Below are 22,135 nucleotides of genomic sequence, written 5' to 3'. Positions count from 1 at the left end.
ACATTGGCCTGCTTGGAATGTTGGGAAAGCTGGGCAGAAAAGGGTGTAAAAAGGAGCACTGGCATCCAGCCACACGTGGGATGAAGCCAGGAAACCAGTTTGTGTAACCCTGAAATCTGTTCTAGGACATTACAGGAGTTTGTAGGGTGTTATAAGAGGTTTTGGGATATTAAGGGAGGTTTTAGGATATTAAAGGAGGTTCTAGGATGTTGAAGGAGGTTATGGAAAATTAAGGGAAGTTTTAGGATGTTAGAGGAGGTTTTAGGATATTAAGAGAGGTTTTAGGACATTACAGGAGGTTTTAGGATTGTAAAGGAGGTTTTGGGATATTAAGGAAAGTTTTAAGATGTTAAAGGAGGTTTTAGGATGTTAAAGGATGTTTTGGGATATTAAGGGAGGGCTTAGGACATTTCAGGAGGTTTTAGGATGTTAAAGGATGTTTTAGGATGCTAAAGGAGGTTTTGGGATATTAAGGGAGGTTTTAGGACATTTCAGGAGGTTTTAGGATGTTAAAGGATGTTTTAGGATGCTAAAGGAGGTTTTGGGATATTAAGGGAGGTTTAGGATATTAAAGGAGGTTTTGCAGCATTCCAGGAGTGGGTGTTCCTCGTTCCCAGACCCCACCAGGTGCTACTGCTCCAATTCTCTGTCACTTGAATATTTCTAATCAAGGCTGCAGCTTTCCCTGGCTGTGCTGTGGCTCAATCAGCCCTTGCTGGGATTGATGGGGAGGTGCTGGAGGAGGCTGCCTGGCCCATGCTGTGCAGGAGGTCACATGAGATGACCATCATCACTCATCCTGACCTTAAAAGCTGACAGTTCTCATTTCTGAGCTGATGTGTTCATCCCAGGAGCCTGACACAGCCCTTTCAGCTCTTCACTGCCTTTCCTGGGGCTGCCTGTGTGTGTTGCTCCCCCAGCCCCTCCCCTGTGCCTCAGGGGCTGTGGGTGAGGCTCTGCCTCGCTGGGGGCACTGCCAGGACTGATGAGGAGCTGCAGGAATCAGAGCTGCTGTGCCAATGGCAGAGCCTGGCATTTCCAAAGGTGGCAGCAGGGGCAGCTGTGAGGGGCAGGGCCGGGCTCTGCAGGGCCCAGCAGTGCTGACAAGTTGCCCTTTGTGTCACTCTGCAGCTCTGTGCCAGCAAACAGCAGCTGTGCTGGCTGCTGGGGGATGGTTCCCAGCCCTGGATTCAGGATCTGGCTCCTGGGAGCTGGGAATGCCCCTGGGCAGGGAGGGTGCTGGGCTGGAGCTCCCTCAGTGGCCCTGTCCTGCCTTCCCTTCCACCTGCACTGTGCCAGGACAGAGCCTCTGCTGCTTGTGCCTCATTCTGGACAGGGTTCAACACCCAGCAAGGGTTTTCAGTGTCTGACACTGCTGGGACAGCTCTGAGAGCTGGGTGCTTCCATTTGCCAGAGCAGGACTGGGGAAACTTTTCAATCTCTTCTCTTCAGGATCGGGTTTTTCCCCTTGGCTTTTTCTTTCCCTTGTGGACTGAAGCAGTCTGGGGCCTGTTTTCTTTGCCTTCCACCTTCCCAGCAGCCTGGGCAGCAGAGAAGGACAGATCTGTTTGTGGAGAGAGAAATGAATGTAGCCACTTCAAAAGAGCTAAGTGGAGCAGGTCCCCGTGGAGACAGAGGAGAGCCCTCAGAGTCATCTGCTGCCAAGCCCAGCTGTGTCCAGCACTGCCTCACAAAACTGAGGATGCATTTTGAAGCTGCAGAGCTCAGGAGTTTTACTGGAGTTTGTTTGCTCCCAGTATTGATTTCCTTCCCTCCTCTCCCAGCTTCTCCCCTGTGCCATAATGTCACACTCACTCTGGGCTGCTCTTGGGAGCAGCCAGAACTTGACTTTCAGGGCCATTTCCACACTCAGAGACGGAGAGAGGAATGTGTAATACCTAAACTCATCCTTTGGGGGCTTGGGAGCAGCCCTGGCTTGTCTGGGGTGGGCACTGACAAACTCAGGGCTGCCTGGGAGGGGCAGCAGCCCAGGCTGGCACAGCACTGGCACAGAACTGGCACAGAACTGGCACAGGCAGCCACAGAACTGGCACAGAACTGGCACAGAGCTGGCACAGGCAGGCACAGGCAGGCATAGAACTGGCACAGGCAGGCATAGAACTGGCACAGAGCTGGCACAGGCAGGCACAGAACTGGCACAGGCAGGCACAGAGCTGGCACAGGCAGGCACATCCAGGCACAGAACTGGCACAGAACTGGCACAGAGCTGGCACAGGCAGGCACAGAACTGGCACATCCAGGCACAGAGCTGGCACAGAGCTGGCACAGGCAAGCACATCCAGGCACAGAGCTGCACATGATCTCCTCTGGGAGGGCAGAGCTGAGCTGGCACAGCTGCTTCCCTGCTGCCCTCCCAGCTCTGGGCACACAAAGCCTGAGCCATGGCAGCAGCCCCAGGCTCCCAGGGATCTGTGCAGCTCCCAGGAGCTCCATGTATGTCTGTCTGTCTGTCTGTCTGGCAGTGCTGGGAGCAGGGCCCAGCCCCAGGAGGGCTCCTTGCTGTATGTTCCTGCTGCCCTCCCAAAAATGCTGTGCTGCAGTGAGGGAGGGAGCCCTGAGCTGCTCTGGCTGCTGCTTCTCTCTCACATTGCTCCATCTGAGCTGCTGTTTCTGGTCCCTGTTTGAAGCTGGGTTCTGCTCTGGCTGGCCCTGAGCAGCACCCCCTGATCCTGTCTGCCCTGATGCTGTCTCCCCACAGGTCTGGCCCGAAGGGTGTCCATCTACCTGGACAGAAGCAAGCAGGGAGGTGAGTGCTGCTCCTCTTCCCCATGCTCAGCTCCTGGGGTGGCCAGGAGCTCTCTGGGGTGACTGGTTGGGGTTTTGCTGTGGTTTGAGGGATCTCCCTGTGGCTCCTGGGAAGCTTTGCTGCCACCTCTGCCATGCCCTGCCCTGTGTCTGTGCCCATGAGGAGTGCAGGACCTGTGCTCCCAGGGCAGGCACAGCCCTGCTGGGGCAGGGGAACCTTCCTCAGATTCCTGTCAGCCTCTCTGAGCCCCCTCAGCCACAGGAGGTGGGGGGGATTTGGGAATCTCTCTTCTCCAGGGACATTTCAAACAGCCCTGGCCAGAAGGGTTTGAGAGGGAGGTTCCAAATGGAGCTGCTGGGGTTTATTTGTGAAGATCCTGTGGAAAGATTGGCTGGGGTTTATTTGTGAAGATCCTATGGAAAGATTGGCTGGGGAGTCCTTCCCAGCAGCCTCAGAGCTGTGGACCCTTGGCAGAGATAAACCACAGAGGAAAGAGGGGAAATGTAGGTTTGGATCCATGGGAGTAATTCCTCCCTGGCAGGGTGGGCAGGCCCTGGCACAGGGGCCCCAGAGCAGCCTCTGGATCCTGGAAATGCCCAAGGCCAGGCTGGGAGCAGCCTGGGACAGAGGGGAAGTGTCCCTGCCACGGCAGGGGTGGCACTGGATGGGCTGGGCCCAACCCAAATCCTTCTGGGACTCTGGGACTGTGATAAATGTCACAAATTCCACTCTGCTGCATGGAGGGGAGGTGGGGGAAGTCCCCAGCCTTGTCCCACAGAATCTGCAGGGTCTGTGAGGCTCTGGATGCTGGCTGGACCCCACGGGGTGGGGAGCAGATGGTTGATGTGTCAGGGCATCCCTGGTGCTGGGGCCGTCACCTCAGGATGTTCATCAATTATTGATCTTTGCTGACTGATCAGAGCTGGCTGTGCCTGCACTGATTCATCAGCCAGGCTCCTGCCAGGGGCTGATTCAGAGCTCCTCAGTGCACTTCAGCACATCCCTGTGGCTCTGGGAGCTGGGGCAGGAGCGAGCAGAGCTGATGTGTGCCTGCTGCTGCTGCCTGGCTCTGGAATCCCCCAGCCAAGGCTAAAATTAGCAGGGCTTGGCTGCAGGGAATCCCTGGGCAGGTTCAGGAATCCCTGGGCAGGAGCAGGAGCAGGGGCAGGAATCCCTGGGCAGGAGCAGGGACAGGTTCAGGGAATTCCAGAGCAATCCACGCAGCTGCTGCAGGGCCAGGGCAGCCCCTGCTCAGGGCAGGGCCATGAAATCCGTCTCCATCTGCCCTCCTGGTGACAAGGGCAGCCCCAGCATTCCCCTTTCCCTCTGGAGAGCTGTAAGGATGTGTGGAATTGGTGCTCTCCTGGCAGCATCAGCAATGCTGGGATCCTGCCCCAGCCCTGGCAGTGCCCCAGGCCAGGCTGGGTGGGGGACAGGGGGCACAGGGGGACAGTGAGGGACAGCTCCAGGAGCTGGTCAAGGCATCAGCCTCAGGCTCATCCTGATAGCGAGGGGCAGAGGGAGCAGCAGGAGTTCCCCACCCCTCCCAGGAGCCCCCATCAGCAGGGAGGGCTGGCACAGCTCTGGTCAGATTATTTGATGGCAATAAATTCACTGGAGAAATGGCAGCTCCAGGGGTTTGTGTTCTTTTAATTGAATTCCCAGCATCCCAGCTCCTGCTGTCCCTCACTGCAGAGTCCTTGGCAGGAGGAGGGGGACACTTTTTGAGAGGATGTTGTAGAAATTAATGATGAGTGAGGTCATCCAACCCTCCCACTGCTTCCTGGAAATTGAAGCAGGGATGTGCTTCACTGCTCAACCAGGAGGGCCCGTGATTAAAAATGATCTCTCAGGGTCCAGGATGCTTTTTGTTGTGTTCCATGGATATTCCTGACTCCTCTGAAGTGCCAAGGACAGCCTGGCCACGTTCCCTGATGTTCCAGGGCAGTGCAGATGTTGGGAATGCAGCTGCCTTCACCACATGGTACTGGAATTTATCCATGGAATTGTCCCATCCAGGCCAATATCTCTGGCTCAGGGACAGTCCTGAGGGAGCAGCCTTGGGCAGTTCCACCTTCAGGAGCAGCTGCTGGTGTGGATAAACTCACAGGGCTGGCTTTAAAAGGCTCAAAAACAAACGAACAAACAAAAACCCAAACCGAAAACCACCAACACCTCCACCACAGCCGTTTAAAAACTCCTTTCCCTGAGCTGTGGAAGATTTGCTGCTCATTATCTAAGAACAAAATATCCCTTCGGGGAAAACTGTGCTCTGAGCTCCTGATGCATTGCAGCAGTGCAGGGCTGGGAGCAGCAGCATTCCAGCACTGCCCTGTGCCAGGGGCTGTGCCAGGGGCTGTGCCCTGTGCCAGGGCTGTGCCAGCTCTGCCCTGTGTGCTCCTCTCAGCAGCTGGGACAGTGACAGGTCAAGCAGAGCCAGATCTGGGGCTGGGCAGGTGCTCAGGTACAGGAGGGGCTCAGTGAGGAGCAGCTCAGGTGTTCAGATGCAGGAAGGGCTCAGTGAGGAGCAGCTCAGGTGTTCAGGTGCAGGAGGGGCTCAGTGAGGAGCAGCTCAGGTGTTCAGGTGCAGGAGGGGCTCAGTGAGGAGCAGCTCAGGTGCAGGAGGGGCTCAGTGAGGAGCAGCTCAGGTGTTCAGAGGTGCAGGAGGGGCTCAGTGAGGAGCAGCTCAGGTGTTCAGGTGCAAGAAGGGCTCAGTGAGGAGCAGCTCAGGTGCAGGAGGGGCTCAGTGAGGAGCAGCTCAGGTGTTCAGGTGCAGGAGGGGCTCAGTGAGGAGCAGCTCAGGTGTTCAGGTGCAGGAAGGGCTCAGTGAGGAGCAGCTCAGGTGTTCAGGTGCAAGAAGGGCTCAGTGAGGAGCAGCTCAGGTGCAGGAGGGGCTCAGTGAGGAGCAGCTCAGGTGTTCAGGTGCAGGAGGGGCTCAGTGAGGAGCAGCTCAGGTGCCAAGCCCAGCAGCCAGGGCCCTGTGGGTGGGCTGCAGGCTCAGTTGTAGCATCCTGGAGTAGGACCTCTGTTAATTAAAAAGGAAATGATCATTAGTATTCAATCCCACGTTCACTCCTCATCCCAAAATGCTCTGAATTGAGCATGGAAACATGAGCCAATCCTGGATCATCTCTGCCATGCTTGTACATAGAAATAGTTCAGCTATTTCTGTCTCACTCCATACTGTGAGTGCCAGCTCTGGATGGAACATTTCACAGTCAGAGGAAGCTTTCCTTCCCCTCACACACTTCCAAGTGACTGACATTTCTGTACAAGGGCTTTTCTGCTCCTCACACAGCTTGGAGTTCTGGTTCAGCACTCCCAGTTCATCCCTTTGGGCCAGGGCACGCTGGGGTGCAGCAGGAGCAGAGCCCCCAGCCAGGGCTCAGCACAGGCACCCAGCACCCACCACCTCCAGGCAGATCCGTGCTTGGGGTGATCCAAACCCTGCTCCTGCCTCTTCCAGGCAGCAGCAAGTGGGCTGAGCTATTTAAGCTTTAATAAGGAAGGCAGGAGCTGCAAGGCCTGAAGCCGCACCATGGGCAGCACCAGCCCTGAAGTGTCCCTGGACAGGCTGGAGCACCCTGGGGTAGTGGTGCCATGGAATGAGGTGCTTGTAAAGGTCCCTTCCAGCCCAAACCATTCCAGGATTCCATGATCACCTCCCTCCTTTTATTCCAGCCTTGTCCTTTCCATCTGCTTGTCTCTCATGGCAACCTTTGTGTAATCCCTGTGGAGCCTCTTCCCTCGGTGAGACTTTCCCTGCCCATCTGTGTGTCCTTGCTGGATATCCTCAGGGACAAACTCCTGACAGGCACACCGAGAGAGGCACCAAAAACGGCAACTCTGCCCCAAAAATGCCAACTCTGCCCCCAAAAATGCCAGCTCTGCCCCCCTTCCCTGTGCCCCTGGCCAGAGCAGCCCCTGGAAGCGCAGCTGGGCAGGGCTTGGTGCTGCTCACAAGGAAACCCTTTCTCTGGGCTGGGGGCTGTTCCTGGGAGCTGTGGGGCTGTTCCTGGGAGCTGTGGGGCTGTTCCTGGGAGCTCTCTGCCTCTCTGCTGAGCTCCCCAGGGCTGGGAAGGGCCAGATCCACCTCAGCTCCACCTTTCTCCTGTCACATGGGCCCTGAGCAGATGACAAATGCAAACTCTTCAGAGGTGTTCATCACCCCCAGCACTGCCTGCCTGTTCTCCTGCCTCTCCAGCCCTGCCAGCTGCCAGGCAGGATACAGGAACAATCCATGATAGAGGCCCAGGCTCAGGGCAAGGATACAGGAACAATCCATGTGATGGGATAGAGGCCCAGGCTCCCAGACAGGATACAGGATCAATCCATGATAGAGGCCCAGGCTCTCAGACAGGCTGCAGGAACAATCCATGATAGAGGCCCAGGCTCCCAGGCAGGCTGCAGGATCAATCCATGGGATGGGATAGAGGCCCAGGCTCTCAGGCAGGCTGCAGGATCAATCCATGGGATGGGATAGAGGCCCAGGCTCCCAGGCAAGGATACAGCAATAATCCATGGGGCTGGGATAGAGGCCCAGGCTCAGGGCAAGGATACAGGAACAATCCATGTGATGGGATAGAGGCCCAGGCTCAGGGCAAGGATACAGGAACAATCCATGATAGAGGCCCAGGCTCTCAGGCAGGCTGCAGGATCAATCCATGTGATGGGATAGAGGCCCAGGCTCTCAGACAGGCTGCAGGATCAATCCATGGGGCTGGGATAGAGGCCCAGGCTCTCAGACAGGCTGCAGGATCAATCCATGGGGCTGGGATAGAGGCCCAGGCTCTCAGGCAGGCTGCAGGAACAATCCATGATAGAGGCCCAGGCTCCCAGGCAGGCTGCAGGATCAATCCATGGGATGGGATAGAGGCCCAGGCTGCCAGGTCAGCCCAGAGTGAGGTGAGGGACTCCCAGTGAGCATCAGCGACCCCCATGGATGTGGCAGGATCAGGAATGCCCTGGGATGTGATGTTTAGGGAGGAGGCAGGGCAGTGTTTCCTGTGAAGCTCCAAACGAGGCCATTCCATCACCTGGAGGAGAGCTGGGTGTGCAGAGGATGTGCTGCTGCTGTTCCCTTTGTGCTCTGTGACCCTGGGTGCTCTGGTACAAGGCCCTGGTGGCCCTGTGGTGACAAAGGAGCACCTTGGGGCAGGCCTGGGTGTCCTGCTGGGGCTGGTTCCTGCAGCACACCCAGACAAAGGCACGTTTGTGCCTCCTGGGCCAGCTCACTGTGCAGTGGAGGCACAGGGATGGAGGCACTGAGGGGGCTCGGGGCAGGAGCTGCAGTCCTGCATTGCAGAGGGCTCTGCCTCCAGCTCTGGCTGCTTATGAAACACTGCTCAGCACCACAGAGCTGGGCTGGCATCGAGGAGAGGCTGGGCAGCTGCTCTGGGGGGCTGGGATGATGCTCTGAGGCAGGAATGCTGCTCTGAAAGGCTGGGATGATGCTCAGAGGCAGGAATGCTGCTCTGAAAGGCTGGGATGATGCTCTGAGGCAGGAATGCTGCTCTGAAAGGCTGGGATGATGCTCAGAGGCAGGAATTCTGCTCTGAAAGGCTGGGATGATGCTCTGAGGCAGGAATGCTGCTCTGAAAGGCTGGGATGATGCTCTGAGAGGCTGGGATGATGCTCAGAGGCAGGAATTCTGCTCTGAAAGGCTGGGGTGCTGCTGCTGTCCCTGCCCTCCCGGGGGCTGGGGACAGACACCAAGCCCGGAGCTCGTCTCTGGTTCCCTCCTGCGGTGCTCGGGGGTTGTTGTTTGTGTTTCTAACGCGGTGTGGATGGGCCTTGGCGCTGAGCTTCCCCTGCAGACTGTGCTGTGCCTCCGGGCTGAGGAGCAGAGGCTCCTGCCGGGGTGCTGGAGCTGCTGGAGCTGCTCTCAGTGCTGGCTGCTCCCTCCTCACCAGTCCTGCAGCAAACTGGCTTGTGCTGCCAGCAGCTGTTAAATTCACCCCACTGCAGCCCTGACCGGGCTGCTCCATGGCCAGGAGCATCTCCCACACCCTCCTGGCAGGAGGAGGAACCAGCCCAGGAGCTCCCAGGTCTTGCTGTGTGCGGTGGCCCCAGCTGAGTCTCTTCAATCAGCATTTGATGTGCTGGTGGTGCTGGGCACTGCCCTGGCCACGGCAGCTCCTGGGATTGTGCTCCCCTCCCACAGGGACCTGGCTCCTCTCAGCGCCCACCAGGGGCAAAGCAGGGCTTGGAGTCAAACCCAGGAGCAGCTGGAGCTGTGGGGTGTGTGTGTGTAATTGTGTGTGTGTGTGTGTGTGTGTGTGTGTGTAATTGTGTGTGTGTGTGTGTGTAATTCTGTGGTGTGTAATTGTGTGTGTGTGTGTGTGTGTGTGTGTAATTCTGTGGTGTGTGTAATTGTGTGTGTGTGTGTAATTGTGTGTGTGTGTGTGTGTGTAATTCTGTGGTGTGTAATTGTGTGTGTGTGTGTGTGTGTGTGTGTAATTCTGTGGTGTGTGTAATTGTGTGTGTGTGTGTGTGTGTGTGTGTGTGTAATTCTGTGGTGTGTGTAATTGTGTGTGTGTGTGTGTGTGTAATTCTGTGGTGTGTAATTGTGTGTGTGTGTGTGTGTGTGTGTGTGTGTGTAAAATTCTGTGTGTGTGTGTAATTCTGTGTTTTGTGTGTGTGTGTAATTCTGTGGTGTGTAATTGTGTGTGTGTGTGTGTGTGTAATTCTGTGTTGTGTGTAATTGTGTGTGTGTGTAATTGTGTGGGTGTGGGTGTGTGTAATTCTGTGGTGTGTGTAATTGTGTGTGTGTGTAATTGTGTGGGTGTGTAATTGTGTGGGTGTGGGTGTGTGTAATTCTGTGGTGTGTGTAATTGTGTGTGTGTGTAATTCTGTGGTGTGTGTAATTGTGTGGGTGTGGGGGTGTGTGTGTGTGTGTGTGTAATTCTGTGGTGTGTGTAATTCTGTGGTGTGTGTAATTGTGTGTGTGTGTGTAATTGTGTGTGTGTGTGTGTAATTCTGTGGTGTGTAATTGTGTGTGTGTGTAATTGTGTGGGTGTGTGTAATTGTGTGGGTGTGGGTGTGTGTAATTCTGTGGTGTGGGTGTGTAATTCTGTGGTGTGTGTGTGTGTGTGTATGTGTAATTCTGTGGTGTGTAATTGTGTGTGTGTGTGTGTGTGTGTGTGTGTGTGTGTGTGTGTGTGTGTAATTCTCTGTGTGTGTGTAATTCTCTGTGTGTGTGTAATTCTGTGTGTGTGTAATTCTGTGTGTGTGTAATTCTCTGTGTGTGTGTCTGTGTGTGATTCTCTGTGTGTGTGTAATTCTCTGTGTGTGTGTGTGTGTGTGTGTAATTCTGTGTGTGTGTAATTCTGTGTGTGTGTAATTCTGTCTGTGTGTGTGTGATTCTGCGTTTCCTCTGGCGGTGCCTGGCACACCCTGGTGCCCTGCAGGGGTGCAGCTCAGCCCGTGCTGGCTCTGAGAGGCGCCCCTGCCTTGCTGTGTCTCAGGAGCAGGGATGGTGGTGGACTGGGAGCAGGAGACCGGGCTGCTGATGACCTCTGGGGACGTGAGGATCATCCGCATCTGGGACACGGACCGGGAGATGAAAGTCCAGGTAACGCCTGCTTGTGCAGCACCCTGCCCTGCAGGGCCCATCCAGGGCCCCAGAGCTGCTGGGAGTGCCCTGTGAGGGGCTCCTGGAGCCCCTGCCCCCTGCCCAGGTCAATAAAACCCCACAGATACTCGGGGACTGTGTCAGGGCTCTCCTGGAAGCTGCTCTGCTCTTCTGGGTGGAAGTGCCTGGGGAAAGCTGAGGCTGTGCAATGCAGAGGAGGGCACTGGGATGTCAAGGGAGGCTCTGGGATGCAGAAGCAGGCTCTGGAATGTGAGGGCAGGCTCTGGGATGCAGAGGAGGGATTTGGGATGCAGAAGCAGGCTCTGGGATGCAGAGGAGGGCTCTGGGATGTGAAGGGAGGCTCTGGGATGTGAAGGGAGGCTCTGGGATGCAGAGGAAGGCTCTGGGATATGAAGGCAGGCTCTGAGATGCAGAGGAAGGCTCTGGGATGCAGAGGAGGGCTCTGGGATGCAGAAGCAGGCTCTGGGATGCAGAGGAGGGCTCTGGAATGTGAAGGCAGGCTCTGAGATGTGAAGGGAGGCTCTGGGATGCAGAGGAAGGCTCTGGGATGCAGAGGAAGGCTCTGGGATGCAGAGGAGGGCTCTGGGATGCAGAGGAAGGCTCTGGGATGCAGAGGAAGGCTCTGGGATGCAGAGGAAGGCTCTGGGATGCAGAGGAGGGCTCTGCGATGCAGAGGAGGGCTCTGGGATGCAGAAGCAGGCTCTGGGATGCAGAGGAGGGCTCTGGGATGCAGAGAGAGGCTCTGGGATGCAGAAGCAGGCTCTGGGATGCACAGGAGGGCTCTGGGATGTGAAAGCAGGCTCTGGGATGCAGAGGAGGGATTTGGGATGCAGAGCAGAGCTCTGGGATGCAGAGGAGGGCTCTGGGATGCAGAGGAGGGCTCTGGGATGCAGAGGAGGGCTCTGGGATGCAGAGGAAGGCTCTGGGATGCAGAGGAAGGCTCTGGGATGCACAGGAAGGCTCTGGGATGCAGAGGAAGGCTCTGGGATGCAGAGGAGGGATTTGGGATGCAGTTGGGTTTCACATGGACGGGTAGCTGGAGTAGTGTAGCAGCCTGTGAAGGCACCCACCCACCCCCTGTGCCGTGGAACAGGGAAAAGGCCCTGCCAGAGCCCCTGGCAGCCACAATCACGTGGGAGTTTCTCAGAAATCCCAAGGAGAAGCAGGTGGTCGGTGAGAATGGAGGCACCATGCTGGAATGAAAAGGAAGTGGAGTTTTCAAAGCTTCTCGAAATTAATTACCCTTGGATGAACATTAATTGCGACACTTTGACCCTGCGATGCAGGATAATTAAGCCTCTGTTCATCTTAATTACTTTCACATATTATTTTTTTCTATGCAAATTAGGGAGCGGCAAAATCCAGGAGGCGAACATCTTTTAAATGATGATGATTAATGATTGCACCGAAAGTATCTAAAAACACGTTGTTTCTTTTTTTAATTGCAAAGATTGGGTGTTGAAATTCAAGTGATTGGAACTTCCTGACTCAGTGCCTGGGAAAGTGAGAATCAGCACAAAGAGCAGCGATAATCGAGGCAGATAAAGGCGCCTCCCTCTTTGAACTACAGAAACCCACACCTCTGGCAGCGCTGGGGGAACAAGCGCTTCATTTGCACTTCTGCTGAGTGCTGCTGCTTCAAAGGAGGAGCTGGGCTGGGCAGAGGCTGCAGCAGCCCCAGCCCTGGTGCCTGTCCCAGGCTGGAGCAGCGGCTCCAGGGGTGAACCCGCACCGGGGCAAAGCAGGAGTGAGGTTTGGGATGAGCTCCTGCGGTCCTGCCCAGCCCTGGAAGCTGTGCCCTGGCAGGGGCGGGACGAGAGGGGCTGTAAGGTGCCTTCCAACCCAGCCAATTCCATCGGTCATTCCTGCTTTTATAGTGCTGAGGGGCTTTAGGGTCCCTCCCAACCCAGCCCATGCCATCGTTCATTCCTGCTTTTATAGTGCTGAGGGGCTTTAGGGTCCCTCCTAACCTGTCCCTCCCATCCCAGCCCATTCCATCGCTGTCATTCCTGCTTTTGCCCTGCTGAGGGGCTTTAAGGTCCCTCCCAACCCAGCCCATTCCATCGTTCTCATTCCTGTTTTTGCAGTGCTGAGGGGCTCTAAGGTCCTTCCCAACCTGTCCTTCCCAACCCAGCCCATTCCATCGCTGTCATTCCTGTTTTTGCAGCACTGCTCAGCTTCTTTTTGCCGGTTTTAACAAAGTGGTTTTCCTCCCAGCAGGCACGGGGATTATTCTGACAAATTCTTTTGCCTCCAGAAGTAAACAGGGGGCAGTGGCAGCGTGGGTGCCCGGTGTGCTCCCAGCAGAGCTGTCCCTGCAGCTCCAGCTGCCTTTGCCATGTCCCGTTCCCAGCACAGGTCTCTCGTGGGATGCTCTGGGTGTCCCTGTCACACGTGCCACAGCAGGGACAGGAGGCACAGCACTGCCTGCCTTGCTCTGGGGCTGTGTCAGGGGCTCAGTGTCCCTCTGGGGCTCAGGGGCACCAGGGCTGCCTCACCCTGTTCAGTGTGAGAGTGGGGATGGGGCAGGAGCTCGGCTCAGGGCCCTGAGTGTCACAGCTACAGCAGGTCTGGAAGCTGAACAGATGAAATTGGCCATGACAGACCCCAGCTCCCAGCCTAGTTTGGTAAAAAACAGAAGTAAAAGAGGCCCCAGGTAAGACAGTGATGGGTCAGATTGGAACTTAAACCAGAAACTCCATTCAGTCCTCCAGGCAGACATCCATCCTCCAGCCAATGCACTGAGCAGTGTTAGGAACCCAACCAGCCAAGGGCTCAAGCACCAGAACTCTGAATCCCCCCTAAAAGGGGGTGTCCATCAATGACCTCTGGCTGCTGTCACCTAAGCTCAGGGTGTCCATGTCACTCCTGCTCTGAGAGTGACACAGGAGCGGGTGAGAGGCAGGACTGTAGAGAGAGCAAAGAGGGCTTTATTCCAGAGAACTGTGTGGTTCAGAGTGACTCCATCCATTCTGTTTGGTTGGTTGGTAACAAAAACACCTTCCTCACCCTCTGTCCTTGAGAAGAGCAGAGAGGCAGAGCAGAAAAACACCTGCAGATGGTTTGTACTTAACAAGTGATCGCATCCCTACAGCGCTGTGGGGAACGCTTGCATTTCTCTCTCTCTGTGTGCCATGGCACCCACGTGTCCAGCTGTGTGACCAACACGGTGGTGTCTGTGTGTCTGTGTGTCTGTGTGTCCGTGTGTGCCGCAGGACATTCCCACGGGAGCTGACAGCTGTGTCACCAGCCTGTCCTGCGACTCCCACCGCTCGCTCATCGTGGCGGGGCTGGGCGACGGCTCCATCCGCGTCTTCGACAGGAGGATGGCCCTGAGCGAATGGTACTGGTAACCCCTTCCTGCCCGGGCCCGGGCCCTCCCTCTGCTCCTTCTCCTTCCCTTGACATTTCCTTGACATTTCCTTTCCTTGAAATTTCCTTTTCTTTACTTGAAATTTCCTTTCCTTGAAATTTCCTTTCCTTTCCTTGAAATTGCCTTGAAATTTCCTTTCTTTGAAATTTCCTTTCCTTTCCTTGAAATTACCTTGAAATTTCCTTTCTTTGAAATTTCCTTTCCTTTCCTTGAAATTGCCTTTCCCCTTCTTCCTTTCCCCTTCTTCCTTTCCCCTTCTTCCTTTCCCCTTCTTCCTTTCCCCTTTTTCCTTTCCCCTCTTCCTTTCCCCTTTTTCATTTCCCCTTCTTTTTCCTTTCCCTTTTTCCTTTCCCCTTTTTCCTTTCCCTTTTTCCTTTCCCCCTTTTCCTTCCCCCTTTTCCTTTCCCCCTTTTCCTTTCCCCTTTTCCTTTCCCCTTTTTCCTTTCCCCCTTTTCCCTTCCCCCTTTTCCTTTCCCCCTTTTCCTTCCTCCTTTCCCTTTCCCCTTTTTCCCTTCCCCCTTTTTCCCTTCCCCTTTTTCCCCTCTCCCCTCTCACGTGTCCCTTTGTCCCCAGCCGTGTCATGACCTACCGTGAGCACACAGCCTGGGTGGTGAAGGCTTACCTGCAGAAGCACCCCGAGGGCAACATCATGAGTGTCAGGTACAGGGAGCTCTCCTGGGGCTGTTTGCCACACTCACTGTTTGGTTTTTTGGTTTTCTCCTGGGGCTCTTTGCCACCCTCACAGTTTGGTTTTCTCCTGGAACTGTTTGCCACACTCACAGTTTGGTTTTCTCCTGCCACACTCAGTTTGGTTTCCCTGGATCTGTTTGCCACACTCACAGTTTGGTTTTTTGGTTTTCTCCTGGGGCTCTTTGCCAGACTCACAGTTTGGTTTTCCCTGGGTCTGTTTGCCACACTCACAGTTTGGTTTTCTTCTGCCACACTCACAGTTTGGTTTTTTGGTTTTCCCTGGGGCTCTTTGCCACACTCACAGTTTGGTTTTTCCTGCCACACTCACAGTTTGGTTTTCTCCTGCCACACTCACAGTTTGGTTTTTCCTGCCACACTCACAGTTCAGTTTTCTCCTGCCACACTCACAGTTTGGTTTCTCCTGCCACACTCCCAGTTTGGTTTCTCCTGCCACACTCACAGTTTGGTTTTTCCTGCCACACTCACAGTTCAGTTTTCTCCTGCCACACTCACAGTTTGGTTTCTCCTGCCACACTCACAGTTTGGTTTCTCCTGCCACACTCACAGTTTGGTTTTCTCCTGCCACACTCACAGTTTGGTTTTTCCTGCCACACACTCACAGTTTGGTTTCTCCTGCCACACTCACAGTTTCATTTTCCCCTCAAGTTTGTCCCTGGTGCTCCAGCAGCTGGCAGGGTGAAGCTCAGGGCTCTGGCGTGTGCTTCAGTGATCACCTCCTGCTCCAGGCTGGCTGGAGGGAGGCAGGAGGGATGTGGGGCTCTGCTGGGGGGGACTGGGGGTGAAAAGGAGCTGGAATCACCAGGGGTGTGAGGGGAAAGGGAGGGAGCAGGAACTGGCTGTGAATATCTTGTGCTGAGGGGGCTTCACTGCCAACAGCTCCGTGGGGACATCTGGGAGGGAACAAGAAGGTGGAAGGTGCATCTGGCAGGCACATTCCTGGGCAGGATTCCTGTGCAATTCCCTAAATCCATCCCTGCTGCCTGGTAAATACTGCAGCCAGAGCAGCAGGTACTGATTTGGCCATTAAGGAGCAGCAGAACAGAATTTATTGTCACAAAGCCACCGTTTGCACACAAAGAGCCTCTTTCTCTTGATTAGAAAATGGAAACAAAACATAATTTTCTGGGATTCAGAACATTCCTGAGGCGGGGGATGGGCCAGCAAAAATGTATTAAGATTTTCAAACAGGGGATTATGTGATGCAGCTGCCAGATTTGTCGAGCTCCCATATTGGAGTTTTTAATCTTGCTGTCCATAAGCTCCTCCAGCAGCTCCAGGGGTCAGGTCCCTGTGCCCAGGGCTGAGGGCTGGCAGTGCCCTCTCCTCAGAGCCCTTCCAGCCCGGGAGCTGCTCCTGGGGCTGCAGGGCTGGGAGGGAATGTTGGCCTTCAAAAGGGCAGAGGAGCTCAGGCTGGGGAGCTGAGCCACCTCCCTCCCAGCTCCTCCCAGTTCCCCCTGCTTCATCTGGCAGCAAAATCCAAGGAAAAAATGGCAGGACATGGTGAGGTCCTGGTGTCCAGACACTTTTGGGGTAAGGGGTGCCACCAGCACATCCCCTCTGCTTGCAGCTTCCCAAGGCCATTCCCTGCTGTGCAAAGCAGCAGGAATTTGGGGCTGGGTGTACTGGGTGTGCCAGAGCAGGGAGGGCACACTCAGCAATGGGCTGGGACTGAGAGAGGCAGTGTGGGATCAGTGAGGGATCAGCAATGATTGATCAGCAATTTGGGATCAGCAGTGTGGGGTCAGCAGTGATTGATCAGCACTGTGGGGTCAGCACTGTGGGGTCAGCACTGTAGGATCAGCACTGTGGGATCAGCACTCTGGGGTCACTCCCAGCTGTTCCCTCAGCACAGAACGTGCTGTGGGTGGGATCAGATCCTGGCCCTGGTGGAACCCAGCCATGTCTGTTCCCTCTCCCAGTGCCCCACGGAGGAGTTTGGCCCACGGGCAGCCCCACACCTGCATTCCCTGTGGCTCTGGGGGTCCTGGGGCTCTGGGGCTCTGTTTCTGTGTCCCAGCCTGGCTCTGGGGGCTGTTTCTGTGTCCCAGCCTGGCTCTGGGGGCTGTTTCTGTGTCCCAGGCTGGCTCTGGGGCTCTGTTTCTGTGTCCCAGGCTGGCTCTGGGGCCCTGGGGGCTGTTTCTGTGTCCCAGGCTGGCTCTGGGGCCCTGGGGGCTGTTTCTGTGTCCCAGGCTGGCTCTGGGGGCTGTTTCTGTGTCTCAGCCTGGCTCTGGGGCTCTGGGGGCTGTTGCTGTGTCCCAGGCTGGCTCTGGGGCTCTGGGGGCTGTTTCTGTGTCCCAGGCTGGCTCTGGGGGCTGTTTCTGTGTCCCAGGCTGGCTCTGTGTCGTTGCAGTGTCAATGGGGACGTGCGTTTCTTCGACCCCCGCATGCCCGAGTCCATGAAGGTGCTGCAGATCGTCAAGGGGCTCACGGCCCTGGACATCCACCCCCAGGCCAACCTGTTTGCTTGGTGAGTGCTGCTGCCATCCCTGCAGCTCAGGGAGCTCTGCAGGGAGCACAGGGGTGATCCAGGGGCATCACAGGGAGGGAGCAGGGCCTGGAGTGCTGGGATGAGGGGGAATGGCTTCCCACTGCCAGAGGGCAGGGGTACATGGGACACTGGGGAAATTCTTCCTGGGAGGGTGGGCAGGCCCTGGCACAGGTGCCCAGTGAAGCTGGGGCTGCCCCTGGATCCCTGGCAGTGTCCCAGGCCAGGTTGGATGGCCTGGGAGCACCTGGGACAGTGGGAGATGTCCCTGCCATGAGAGGGTGGAACAAGATGGGCTTTGAGGTCTCTCTCAACCCCAGCCATTCCATGATCCCTGGAGAGGATGATTTAGGGTCTCTCTGGACCCCAGCCATTCCATGATCCCTGGAGAGGATGATTTGTCTCCACAGGCATCATTCATGGGGTGCTGTTGGCTGTACTGTTTTTAACCCCACCCCAGCAGTGCAGCTTCTTTCCTGTGCTTGCTGCTCAGGAGCTTTATCCCTGTTTTACCCCTCAGTGAACCCTGGACACCAGCTCCCTGTTCTGTGTTTGTGGGCAGTGCCTGGGGACCAGCAGCTGCCCCACAGCCTGTTTGGGGTGCTCTGGCTGTGTTTGGGCATCAGTTCTCTGTGTTTTCCTGCCCCAGGTGTCCACTGTGGTTCTGGCCACCGGTCAGTGCTCTCCCACTCGGGGACATGGCCTGGCACACAGCTCAGCCATTTTGCAGCAGCAGTTTTGTCCCCTCCCAGCACTCCCAGTGACTCCAGTTGTGTCCCTTCCCTTCCAGTGGCTCCATGAACCAGTTCACTGCCATCTACAACGGCAACGGGGAGCTCATCAACAACATCAAGTACTACGATGGCTTCATGGGCCAGAGAGTGGGAGCCATCAGCTGCCTGGCCTTCCACCCCCACTGGGTCTGTACCCTCCTGCTGCCATGGTGGGGTGGCACAGGGACCCCCTGGGATGAGGGGAGCTGGCCCAGCCCGGCTGTGCAGGATCCAACAGCCCCAGGGTGAGGGGAGCTGTCCCTCCCTGGTTCCAGCAGCTCCCGAGCCCGTCCAGCTGAGCTGCAGCCCCATCCCAGCCCCGGGAGCTGTCCGAGGTGCCAGCAGCACTCCCCAGATTCCTGAATTCCTGGGCTTGTTCACTCCCAGCTGCCTCACTGGGCTGCTCTCACCTGAGGCTGGTGCTGGGCAGGCAGAAAGTGCACCTCAGGAAAATGGGAGAGCTGTGGGAATTAAAGGCATGAGCTGGGACAGCTGGAATGAGGCAGAGCAGAGGGAGATTCTGGAGTCTGGCCCAGCTGGAATGGGGCAGAACAAAAGGAGATTCTGGAGTCTGGCCCAGCTGGAATGGGGCAGAACAAAAGGAGATTCTGGAGTCTGGCCCAGCTGAGGGGCTCTGCAGTGCTTCCACAGAGAACCTGGGTGCTGCTCAGGGAGGAGGGAGGTCCCATCTGTGTAGTGGACTTTGCACACCCAGGGAGGAGAATAAGTGGAGGAGCTGGAAAACCTGAGAAAACAATGAATGGATGGGAAAACATCCATTTAAATAACAAGAGTTATTTTAGAAACCTGCAGATCAGCTCACAAATATTTTAATATGTAATGGGAAGAGCAGTTTGCTCTTTAAACAAGCAAAGCAAAGCCCTGTCCGGAGGGGCCAGGTCCCCTCACTGCAGGAAATTCTCATTTTCAGCCCAGCCATGGCTCCTAACGAGCAGATTTGCAGTCATTTAGGGAAATTATGTTGGCAGTTGGCAACTAATAGTGCCCATAATTTTCTCCTGTGGCTGAAATGGGCCTATAACTCCTGCAGAGCTGTGGAGCAGCTGGGTCACTGACACCTGTGCCTGTCACTGCTCCACAGCTGGACCTTGGAGTGGGTCACAGGAGGGAGCTGGGAAGGGAATGGAGCCCCAGGAGGGGCTGAGGGAGCTGGGCAGGGAATGGGAAGGGAATGGAGCCCCAGGAGCGGCTGAGGGAGCTGGGAAGGGAATGGAGCCCCAGGAAGGGCTGAGGGAGCTGGGAAGGGAATGGAGCCCCAGGAGGGGCTGAGGGAGCTGGGAAGGGAATGGAGCCCCAGGAGGGGCTGGGGGAGCTGGGCAGGGAATGGGAAGGGAATGGAGCCCCAGGAAGGGCTGAGGGAGCTGGGAAGGGAATGGAGCCCCAGGAGCGGCTGAGGGAGCTGGGCAGGGAATGGGAAGGGAATGGAGCCCCAGGAGGGACTGAGGGAGCTGGGAAGGGTCTGGAGCCCCAGGAGGGGCTGAGGGAGCTGGGCAGGGGCTCAGCCTGGAGCAAAGGAGGCTCAGGGGCCCCTGTGGCTCTGCACAGCTCCTGCCAGGAGGGCACAGCCCCAGGTCGGGCTGTGCTCCAGGGCACAGGGACAGGAGCAGAGGGAACGGCCTCAGGCTGGGCCAGGGCAGCTCAGGGTGGGCACAGCAGGAATTTCCCCATGGAAAGGGGCTCAGGGCTTGGCGCTGCCCAGGGAGGGTTGCAGTGCCCATCCCTGGAGCTGCCCCGGGAGGCACAGGGGGGATGTGTCACCCTAGGACAGGAGGGAGGGGTGTCCTGGCCGGTCGCTGTGGCTCCCCCAGCCCGGGCCAGGTGTGACCGTGTCCCTTTGTCCCTCTGCTCTCCGCAGCCCCACCTGGCCGTCGGCAGCAATGACTTCTACATCTCGGTGTACTCGGTGGAGAAGAGGATCAGATGACGGCCCCAGGGGGGGCTCCTGTACATAGAGAAATCATCGACTTGAATGTTTCGTGTTGGCTGCTGCTGCACCCCATAACTTGAACATTTGTTCTTCTGACTTAGCTACTGATGGGTTTGACAAGGGGAAGAGACAATCTCCTGGTTTTGTTTTGTTTTGTTTTCCAGCTATATCCTCTCAAAGCTACAGAAAAGGAACATTTATTTTTGTTTCCAGTGGTTGGCTTCTCTGTCAGAAACACGGCTCCTGAGCTCCAAAGGACTTGGATGAGGCAACGCCCTTGAGAAGGGTCTCGTTTTAGTCTTTGTTCCTTGTTTTGCTGCAGTGTGGGTTCTTCAAGGACTGTCAGGACTCACCTCCAGCTCCACAGGACCCTCCAGCTGCTGCCAACCCTGTGCCAAACCCAGCTGCTGGGCCAGGGCAGCCACCCCAGCAGGGCAGCATGAGCCTCCTCCTCCTCCTCCTCCTCCTCCTCGTGCCTGCACCTGCTCCCCCTGCAAGCAAGGACAGAGGGGACCTGGTGGCCTGGGCAGGCAGGGGTCCCGCAGGAAGGGGCTCAGGGAGATGGCAGGAGCAGGGCAGGACGTCCCACACCATAAAGCTGCGTGTGAGGAAGAGGAGGGCAGAAAGGGAGCGAAGATCTCTGACGTCCCAGCGAGCCTGGAGCACTTCAGTGGTGTCAGCACCTTCCAGCCAGGCCCAGGGTGCCCGTGGGGAGCTGGGGGCACCTCGGGCACTGCTGCCACTGTCCCTGTGCCGCCTGCACAGCCACAGAGCTGTGCCCATCCCGCTCCCTGTGCTCCCCACGGCTGCTGGGCACCAGGAGAGGCCAGGACTGGGCACCCAGAGCTGCACACCATGGCTGGGGCTCACCTGCCCCTCTGGGAGCAGGCATGGGAGCACCTGGGCATGGAGAATGGTGAGGAGGAGGAGGAGGAAGGCATCTCTGAGCTCCCTCATCCCAGCTGTCCAGGCAAGGCCTGCTCCATCTCTGCACCTTCCATGTCTGAATAATGAATGTTTTGTGCCCTGGGATCCCTGCTGGGGCTGGGGATGGGTGTGGGAAGGCAGAGCACAGCCAAGGCACAGAACTCACTGCAGGAATTGCCAGTGCTCCCCCAGCAGTGCCACGGGATCTGCAGGCTCCAGCAGAGTCAGGGGAGGGCTCAGAACCTTCTGTGAGTGAACTGAGGGGAACACAGTGAGGGAAGGGCTCAGAACCCTCTGAACTGCCAGCTGTGCAGGGGGAATGCAGTGAGGGAAGGGCTCAGAACCTTCTGTGAGTGAAACTGAGGGGAACACAGTGAGGGAAGGGCTCAGATCCCTCTGTCCCTGTGCAAGAAGGGCTCAGAGCTCTCTGCCAGCTGTGCAGAGGGGATGATGCAGTGAGAGAAGGGCTCAGAGCCCCTGTCCCTGTGCTGGCCCTGGCTGCCCCATGTCCCCCGTGCTGCTGCTGGCCCCGGGTCCCTGTGTGCCCCCCAGGCTCAGGGGCTCTGCCTGGAGAGGTCCCAGGCACGGCATGGAGCTGATGTCGGTGCCCTGAGCACCATCCCCGCCACCCCAGGATAACCAATCAAAGGCTTGAAACTCCAAAACTACCTAAAAACCCACGTGTAAGTTACCCAGAGTTAATTATGGTCTAACAGAGCTGTGCCTCGTCCCGGGCTGCCCGCGGGGGTGGGAGCAGAGTTTGGGATCTCACATAACCCTTAACATTCACAGCTTCAAGAAAAAAAAATGGATTTTTAACTCGTATCAGTGTGTTTGTGAAAGGAACAGGACATTCCTGGCATGTGGGAGCTGCTGCTCCTGCCTGGCTCTGGTGCAGCCCCACGCCCAGGATGGGGAATTTTAAGGAAATTTTGGGCTTTTACCTGAGCGTGTGTGGACTGTGCTTCCACAGGTCTGATGCAGAGATTCAATCATGGGATCACAGAGTTTAACCAAGGGTCTGGAGAGCGTCCTACCTTAAAAGTTCACTTATCTCTATTTATTTTACAAAAATAAAGTTTAAAAAAATTATATAAAAACCCCCACACGATTGTAATGTGAGAGTAAAAACGATTACAGACAAATAAATGGTTAATAAAAAATAAATGCAGAAACACTTCCTGGTGTGAGGATCCTTGTGTGGGGCTGGGGGAGGCCCAGGAGGAGCCAGGTGGGATTTGGGGTGCAGGGCTCGGGGTCTGGCTGAGCACAGAGGGGGTGTTGGTGACAGATGAGTGTGCCAGCAGCAATGGCAGTGCCAGGGGGCAAATGCAGCTCTGGGCACTGGCTGCAGCCAGAGGGATCCGTGGATCCTGGCAGTGCCAGGGACACCATGGGCTTGGGGACTCTTCCACCCCAAACAATTCCATCACTCTGGGAGTAAATCAGAGTTATCCCTGTAACCCCAACCCCTGCAGCCTCCCTCCATACCTCCCATCCCCTAGATCCTATTCCCTACATCCCACTCCCCATATTATCCCCATTCCCTAGATTATT

General features: G+C 56.3%; 1 protein-coding gene across 4 annotated transcripts in view; it reads left to right on the top strand.

Annotated features, from left to right (window-relative positions):
* Positions 1–21,755, top strand: part of RPTOR (regulatory associated protein of MTOR complex 1) — a 113,741-nt gene extending 91,986 nt beyond the window's left edge. For 2 of the 4 annotated variants that reach the window (XM_054645004.2, XM_077188155.1), the window contains 7 exons: positions 2,720–2,767; positions 10,234–10,340; positions 13,577–13,704; positions 14,308–14,394; positions 16,796–16,912; positions 17,721–17,850; positions 19,580–21,755. In XM_054645004.2, coding sequence (XP_054500979.1) covers positions 2,720–2,767; positions 10,234–10,340; positions 13,577–13,704; positions 14,308–14,394; positions 16,796–16,912; positions 17,721–17,850; positions 19,580–19,648 — 686 coding nt within the window. In that variant the 3' untranslated portion in view covers positions 19,649–21,755. The remainder of the gene's footprint in view (positions 1–2,719; positions 2,768–10,233; positions 10,341–13,576; positions 13,705–14,307; positions 14,395–16,795; positions 16,913–17,720; positions 17,851–19,579) is intronic. The other 2 variants (XM_077188157.1, XM_077188156.1) reach the window with 1 other exon arrangement.
* Positions 21,756–22,135: the final 380 nt, after the last annotated feature.

This window comes from Agelaius phoeniceus, chromosome 19 (genome assembly GCF_051311805.1).
Source record: "Agelaius phoeniceus isolate bAgePho1 chromosome 19, bAgePho1.hap1, whole genome shotgun sequence".
NCBI lineage: Eukaryota > Metazoa > Chordata > Aves > Passeriformes > Icteridae > Agelaius > Agelaius phoeniceus.
This window is presented reverse-complemented; position numbering and strand designations above follow the sequence as displayed.